Source organism: Rana temporaria, chromosome 6 (genome assembly GCF_905171775.1).
Source record: "Rana temporaria chromosome 6, aRanTem1.1, whole genome shotgun sequence".
NCBI classification, from domain to species: domain Eukaryota; kingdom Metazoa; phylum Chordata; class Amphibia; order Anura; family Ranidae; genus Rana; species Rana temporaria.
This window is the reverse complement of record NC_053494.1, coordinates 167,188,567-167,196,351: the sequence shown is the minus strand read 5'-3', so window position 1 is coordinate 167,196,351 and position 7,785 is coordinate 167,188,567. Positions and strand designations below refer to the sequence as shown.

At 44.3% G+C, this 7,785-nt stretch overlaps 1 protein-coding gene across 1 annotated transcript in view; it reads right to left on the bottom strand.

Moving 5' to 3' along the window:
- Positions 1 to 1,218: 1,218 nt before the first annotated feature.
- Positions 1,219 to 7,785, bottom strand: part of SLC25A12 (solute carrier family 25 member 12) — a 192,678-nt gene continuing 186,111 nt past the window's right edge. The window contains exons 17-18 of the mRNA XM_040357756.1: positions 5,663 to 5,753; positions 1,219 to 1,855 (exon numbers count right to left, since the gene is read on the bottom strand). Of these exons, the coding sequence (XP_040213690.1) occupies positions 1,663 to 1,855; positions 5,663 to 5,753 (284 nt within the window). The 3' untranslated portion in view covers positions 1,219 to 1,662. The remainder of the gene's footprint in view (positions 1,856 to 5,662; positions 5,754 to 7,785) is intronic.

The window sequence follows — 7,785 nt, the reverse complement described above, 5'->3', positions numbered from 1 at the left end:
ATGAACTTTAATGGCATTCCAGTCTTAGTCCCGTAGGGTTCAATATTGAGTGGGCCCACCCTTTGCAGCTATAACAGCTTCAACTCTTCTGGGAAGGCTGTCCGCAAGGTTTAGGAGTGTGTTTATGGGAATGTTTGGCCATTCTTCCAGAAGCGCATTTGTGAGGTCAGGCACTGATGTGGACGAGAAGGCCTGGCTCGCAGTCTCCGCTCTAATTCATCCCAAAGGTGTTCTAGCGGGGTGAGGTCAGGACTCTGTGCAGGCCAGTCAGTGCCATCTTAATAGCATCATGGGCCTCTGGGCCCCTACCAGCCTTCATCAGGTGTCCCCATTACTGTGCCCCCTTACATCAGCTTCCCCTATTACAGTGCCCATATACATCAGGTTCCCCCATTGCAGTGCCCATATACTGAACATTGACATGACATCCCCATGACAGTGTCCCCTTATAATCAGGTGTTCCCATGACAGTACCCCCTTACATCAGGTTCTCCCATCACCGTGTCCCTATACGTCAGGTTCACATATCACAGTGTCCCCTACATCAGGTTCCCCAATCAGTGTCCCCATCCACCAGGGGTCCCCATACATTAGGTGTCCCCATCAGAGTGTCCCCATCCACCAGAGTTGTGTCCCACCCCTTCCCCCTTGTACTTACAGATCACAAATGCTGTTTCCAACTTCAATGAAGGCATCATCTCCTTCCTCTCTTGCTCTGAGACCGAGGTGAGTTCTTAGTCTCAGTGCCGGCTCTATTCTGTCCCCTGCAGGAGGGAGATAAAAGCTGAAGAGTGGCATGAGTGGCCAAATTGCCAGCGCACCCCCCCAACACAGCGCCTGCCGCCCCTTTTCCTGGCCCTTCCATGCACTTGGGTCCCCTGGGCAGTGCCCATTCATTAAGATGGCCCTGAGGCCAGTCATGTTCCTCAACCCCAAACTCGTTCATCCATGTCTTTATGGATGTTGCCTTGTGAAGGTAGAGTCTGGTTATCTTGAAATCGTGAGCTAGCATTCCAGCAAGCTAGCTAGTGATGTTGGTACTCTTGTGGTCTGCCGATACAATCTTTCCTACTACACTCAAGGGGAGATTAGTGCCCCAAAAGTATTTATACTGTGTGGTAATCTTTGCCACTGTAAAGATCCATAAACACACGTCAAAACAGTTTAACTTAATGGGAGTCTTTCCATTTTCACTGTACCAACGGAAAAGCCACAAAGTCAAACAATAATATTTTATTTCCATAAAATACATCAAAATGAGTAAATGAGAAACTGAAATCATAATACATTATATAATGTCACGGTAACACCTCCCATATGTCCTGTACATTTTCCTCCACCCCTTGCAGAAAGACGTCCTATGTGCCGTGATGTCTCTGTACAGATGTACAATATGTACAGTAACAGTAAGTGCAAAGCGGTGTAAAGCAGTCTAATAAAAAGAAGAAAACACGCACATGCTCTCTTATGAAACAAGGATACATTCTATGTGCTGAATTAAGCAAATAAATCTCTTCTGTGCAAACAGGTGATTTGTCTTTTAACAAACAATTATATTAAAAAGGGACGAGCAGCAGATAAACCTACATGCAATTGACCAGAGAGTTACTTTACTTTGCTGCGTCTTTAAATACTATATGTACCGAGGCCGCCGGGTCTCCATTATACTGAAGCTGCAGTTTTGACCTGAGACGCCGCCTCGGAAGGCCTAAACTTTGGCAGATAGAGACCAAACTTGTTTTCTATCCCTGCGAATGTAGCAGTGGCCAGTCTGTATCCTCCTATATGGTCTGGATGTGCAGGAGGAAGGTTGGAGATTCTGGTCTTTGGTGAAGGCTCTGACCCCGAAGGCTTGCTGCAAGGTGAAAAATACAAGTCTTCATCAATGAACAGGCTCACATTGTGCCATCTGATTACATCGTGAGGCTCAAAACATAAACCAATCAGTTAGCTACGGGTTACAAAGCTGTTTATTTTTTTGAACGGGCTAAGCTCACAGTCCTTTATGTGACTTTCACAGCAACTCCTGCATGGAAGATTTAGAACATAGGAGAGCTGATTGGTTCAGACAGTTTTTAAGGATGTTGTGAAATACGCATTTACCCATCTACATTTACACACCGCAATATGTCTGTGTGGGGCTGCTGAATAAATAAGAAAGAAGGATTTGCTGGTAAAAAGTTAACTAAAATCATCTTGAGTCTCAACTATATACTAACAAAAAGACATACTCTACAAAACACAGCCTCCTTGTCAACAGCAGCAGGGCCCCACAGAGTATCTAAAGACAGAATTTCTATTTATTTTTTTGGATACAGTGGGAAATGACCCCTGTCAGTTTTTTGTTTTTGTCATCCGTGTCCCCTGGGGAGATTTCTGTTCACTTCCTTCCAGTGACGTATCTAGGGTATGGCAGATATGGCAAATGCCATGGGCGCCATCTGAAGGGGGCGCTCATGAGTGGCTGGTACATACCAGGGCAAACTTGCCAACAGTCACAGTTTTGCTGGGACATTGCCAGGCTATGGCTGTCCTGGGTAGTTTCCCAAAAAAATGTTTTCGTCCTAGGCAGAGATGGACTGGACTGAGTTGTGATATCCTCCCCCCCCCCTCAAAAAAAAACATGAACCGCTCCAGCTCAGCCGGTGCCACCCACACAGAATGCTGAGAGGGATGTAACAGTCAGCTACAGAGATAGCAGGGGCTGCACCGTGTCCTAGCCAATCAGTGTCTGTGGTACAGAAGGCCCCGCCCTCACAAGTGTCAGCTGACTGCAGTCACATGATAAGAGATATGGCCACTATCCAGGTTTACTTCCTATTTAAACTTTCTGGAATACACATATTGCTATTGTGGTGTAGGATCTGGGCCCGCTGTCCTTCCATCCTTATTTATTTCCCTCTTTCAGCTCAGACTCTAACAACACCCCCGTTAGGTTATCTAAGAGACGGGTTTTTAAATGTTTTGACAGGGGCGCAGTTTCAGTGCTTGCCATAGGTGCCATTTTTACTAGATACGCCTCTGCTTCCTCTCATATTAACAGAACAAGTAATAAAAGGGAAATCTCTGAAAAGTGAGGAAAATGCCCCGTTAGACCGATGTTACCTGCACAACCGTTCCCATTGGAAATTTTCTCCTCTCCTACTCAGTGGTGGCTGGTGGTAAATTTTTTGGGGGGGTGGCAAACAATGCACCCACAGTCACCACGGCACCCCTCCAAGACTCCACCCCTCCGGTTGGTCTGTGTCCCCAGCCCCGCACTTACCCCATCTAGGTTGCAGGAAGTGCTTCCTCCAGTTGATGGCTTCCCCTGCGTATCCTCCTCGCCATCACAATGGCTTAAGGCATTCATCTCCCTCCCTCCTCCTAGGCGGCCAATAGGATCGCTTCTCCTCTCGACCAATTGGATGACGGGTCTCAGGACCCCACTTCCTGATTGGCCGAGGAGGAGAATCAGGAAGACAATAGCAAATATTAATTCTCTATTGTCACACAACTCTCCAAGCCAACACTTTTTTTAAGCCAATCATGCGTTTCTAAAAAAAACAGCCCCTATTGGAATCTATGCGTCTGGCGCCCTGCATAAAGATTAGGGGTCGGACGCATGGATTAGGGCGCGGCTCCCCTGCACCCTGTATGGACGGGCTGCCACTGCTCCCAATGGCGACACAGATAGAAAGAAAAACCTAAGAGTAGTTCTAACCCCTCACCATTACATCCAAAACTAAACACAACATTTTAAATATACTTTAAAGAGACGCTGTTGCCTTGTCAGTGCTGGGCAAATGCACAGTGTGTCTTATACTCATTTTACCTGCAATCCCTTGTGTTCCTTACTCCTCTGCAGCCAGTGCTGAGAGTGGCTGGGTTGGCAACATGGAGGAGTGGTGATGTCAGTCCCCCAGTGATGTGACATGCTCTGGTCTAGCGACTGGCTGTTATAGGCTTGGGTACCACCCACAGGGGAGCATGTCACATGCCCCGCCATACCCAAAAGAGCCATCACTGTCTGAAGAGGAACAAGGGACTTAATGAAAATTAAGGTAAGGAGAGTATATGGGGGTCCTGGGGCAAAATAACAGTGTCTCTAAAGTAGTGAAAAGTAGAAATATAGCACTGGACCTGTAGGGTTATCTCATTAGTATTGCTATCTTGAAGTATTGATGTTGAAGTAAATAATCTGGTTCCCATGCAGGCAGCTTCTACACCCCAGAGGATCTCCGCGATCTCCTTTGCTTGTAGTGCAGTGTAGTGTAACGGAAAATAAAACTGAAGCATCACGCCACTGCTAAGAGGTCCAGGTACAACTTTATTCCACTAAAAGTCAGGTGGACAACTAAAGAACCAGCCAATGTGCTTCTGGGGTCCAAGGGTGCTCCCTTCATCAGGGCTCGATTGAAAAAGTAAATAGACTAGAAATAAATTTGACCTTTAATGTTTTTTCCAGTGTGACTGCAAGCACAGGCCTTGTTAGCAGCTGGAATGGTAGCTTTAAAGTAGTGCACTGCTAAGATAGCCAGACAGCTGAGCTACTGGTATGTAAGGCAAATGGTCAGCAGTGTGATTAAATTAGATATTACTTCAAGGAGAGGTCACAATACAAAAAGGTATGTTTTCCTGGAAATCATTTTAAAAGGAATTTTACTTTTAAAAGAGGGTTCATCCAAAGTTTATAGGCAAGCACAGGGGATGTGCCAGGTGTGCCTAGGCACACCCTAATCACTGCGTGTGGTTCCAAATGCCCCTATTGTCTTGGCTTCCCTTGTGTTGTGCCCCCCACAGTGCTTCTTGCTTCCCTCCTCTCCTCTCCCACTGGCTTCTGCAGGGGATGTTTCAGAATGGAGAGTGGGGGAAGGGGCTGGTAAATATGTCATTTACCGGACTCTTCCTTTTCTAAATAAACACAGTGAACTCACTCACTGTGTTCATTCACAAACGGAAGGATATTAAACACAGTTTACTATGCTTCAGTTGTGAATGAACAGGAAGCCACTCAACACAGAGTACCATCTCATTCAATCACTGTCCCGTGCAGCTAAGGCTGCAGAGAAAGGCATGTGTGTTTGAGCTTTAAGGTGCACACCCTAATGCAATAGGCTACGCACACCTATGTTTTCTGCCAACTCCATCTAATGAGGTTGGTGACTTGTGCATAAGCGTGTTCAGGAAGGATTGCATACATATAAGGAAAAATCTGATTGACTGCTCTAATCTGTAAGAATACATTTATTGATGGGGACTGCTTTGCCCATTAACAAGTACAGATCCCACTGGGTTACATGGCTTATTGCAGCTTTCCTACTTTGGTTGTAATGAACACTTTACTGTTTGAGCTCCATGTTCATTTGTATGGAGCAGAGACCATACAGAAATAGATGGGTTTAGTTAAAGAACTGAGTTTCAATTTAAGATGTGTTCAGCTAAATGATATAGTTTTTTCTCCGCTTGTGAATTGATATCATTTTGCAGAAGAATCCAGACTTTCACAGACATGCCTCCCGTGTCAAATGTCTAGAATGAAATCACCAGAGGACCGGAAAGAGAGAATTTGTTCTATAATAAGCTCAGACGGGCTGCAGCACCAGGCGGACTAGAATTTCACCAGATCCCCACGCTGCTCTGTATAAAAACAACATATTCATACAGAGAACAAAATACTTACATTCCTCCAAAATCAACATACAGCCATCTCTGCAACAGCTCATAGGTAACCAGTGTAACACCAAACTGGGGGGAAGATCGGAACACTCGAGCTGTGGGAACATCAAATGCCATTATTAAATATATTTACCATGGATGGCTATAGCTTAAAGGACAAGACATACAGTAAAACCTTGGATTGAGAGTAACTTGGTTGGTGAGTGTTTTGCAAGACAAGCAACATTGTTTTATAAATTTTGACTTGATAAACGAACAATGTCTTGATATACAAGTAGCAGCACATCACAACTGACGGGGTACTTAGTGTGCCTCTTTTAACCACTTCCATACCGGGCCTATTTTGGCACTTCTCTCCTACATGCATAAATCATAATTTTTTTGTTAGAAAATTACTCAGAACCCCCAAACACTATATATGTTTTTTTTAGCAGACACCCTAGGGAATAAAATGCCGGCCACTGCAACTTTTTATCTCGCACAGTATTTGCGCAATAATTTTTCAAATGCCTTTTTTTGGGGGAAAAAAACAGTTTTGTGAATTAAAAAATAACAAAACAGTAAAGTTAGCCCATTTTTTTTTGTATAATGTGAAAGATGAAGTTACGCCAAGTAAATAGATACCTAACATGTCACGCTTTAAAATTGCGCACACTCATAGAATGGCGCCAAACGTCAGTACTTAAAAATCTCCATAGGCGTCCCTTATTTTTTTTTTACAAGTTACAAATTTAGAGTTACAGAGGAGGTCTAGTGCTAGAATTGTTGCTGGCGCTCTAACGCATGCGGCGATACCTCACATGTGTGGTTTGAACGGCGTTTACATATGTGGGCGGGACTTACGTGTATGTTCGCTTCTGAGAGCGAGCTACCGGGGGATAGGGGCTTTAAAACATTTTTTTTATTATTTTATTCTTTATTTTACTCAATTTCTTTGAAAAAAAAATTTTGATCACTTTTATTCCTATTACAAGTAATGTAAGCATCCCTTGTAATAGGAATGGTTCGTGACAGGTCCTCTTTATGGAGAGATGCGGGGTCAATAAGACCCCGCATCTCTCCTCCAGGCTGGAAAGCATTAGATCGTGAAAAAAAAATTCACCAATCTAATGCTTTCAGCCGCGATTGCGGCTGTGTTTACATTCCAGGACCCGGGCGTGATGTCATAACATCGCGCCCGGGCCTCCGACGATCATAGAGATCACTGGTGACCATCTGGTCACCAGTCTACTCTATGGTTTCCATTGGACGCCGGCAAATCGTTTCTCTGGGTCTCCGATGGCAAAGGAGTTCCCGGAGAAGCACCGGATGGCGGCGGGAGGGGGGGCGTCCCCTCCCGCCGCCTATAAGAACGATCAAGCGGCGGAACCGCCGCTATGATCATTCTTATGGTGCAGGGATTCGCCGGCTGAAGAGATGGATATCTGAATGATGCATGTGGCTGCAGGCATCTTTCAGATATCCCCACTGAAAGTCCAGGACGTCATATGACGTCCTTGGGCTGGAAGTGGTTAATCACCAACCATTTGAGTTGCTAAATGTTGTACCTTCAATAAATGTAACCATATTGCTACACTTAGAGGCGCCTTTCTTCTCTTTAATACTCTGTACCTCCTGTTGGGTTTTGCTTCTAATCCCCTTGTAGAGGATTCCATTTATGGATGGACATTTTATAGTTACACAACCGATCACATTGCTATAATCTTTTTATATGGACTATAAACTGAAGAACTTCTGAATAAATGGTTGTGGAACGTATCATCCGAGTTTCCATTATTTCAAGCATATTTCCGGAACGAATTATGCTAGCAATCCAAGGTTTTACTGTACGTTTTAACTTTTACATTTCTAAAAGCAGAAATGTATGGATTCAAATGAATCCATAACATATTTTCAGCGGGTAGATGTTAAGATAAAAATCTATCTGAAAGAAAATATGTACGATTCCATTGATGGCCAGCATCAACTCATGCCTGCCATGCCGTTTCTTTATCTCCAAAACTTTCTGAAGTACAGACATGGAACAAGTATAAAGCTCGGGAGTTAAGACTTCACTCTGAAATTCACTCAGAAATTACTGATCGTAAGACAGCCAGATAAGAAGTTTTTTTAAAAGAAGGTCAACTC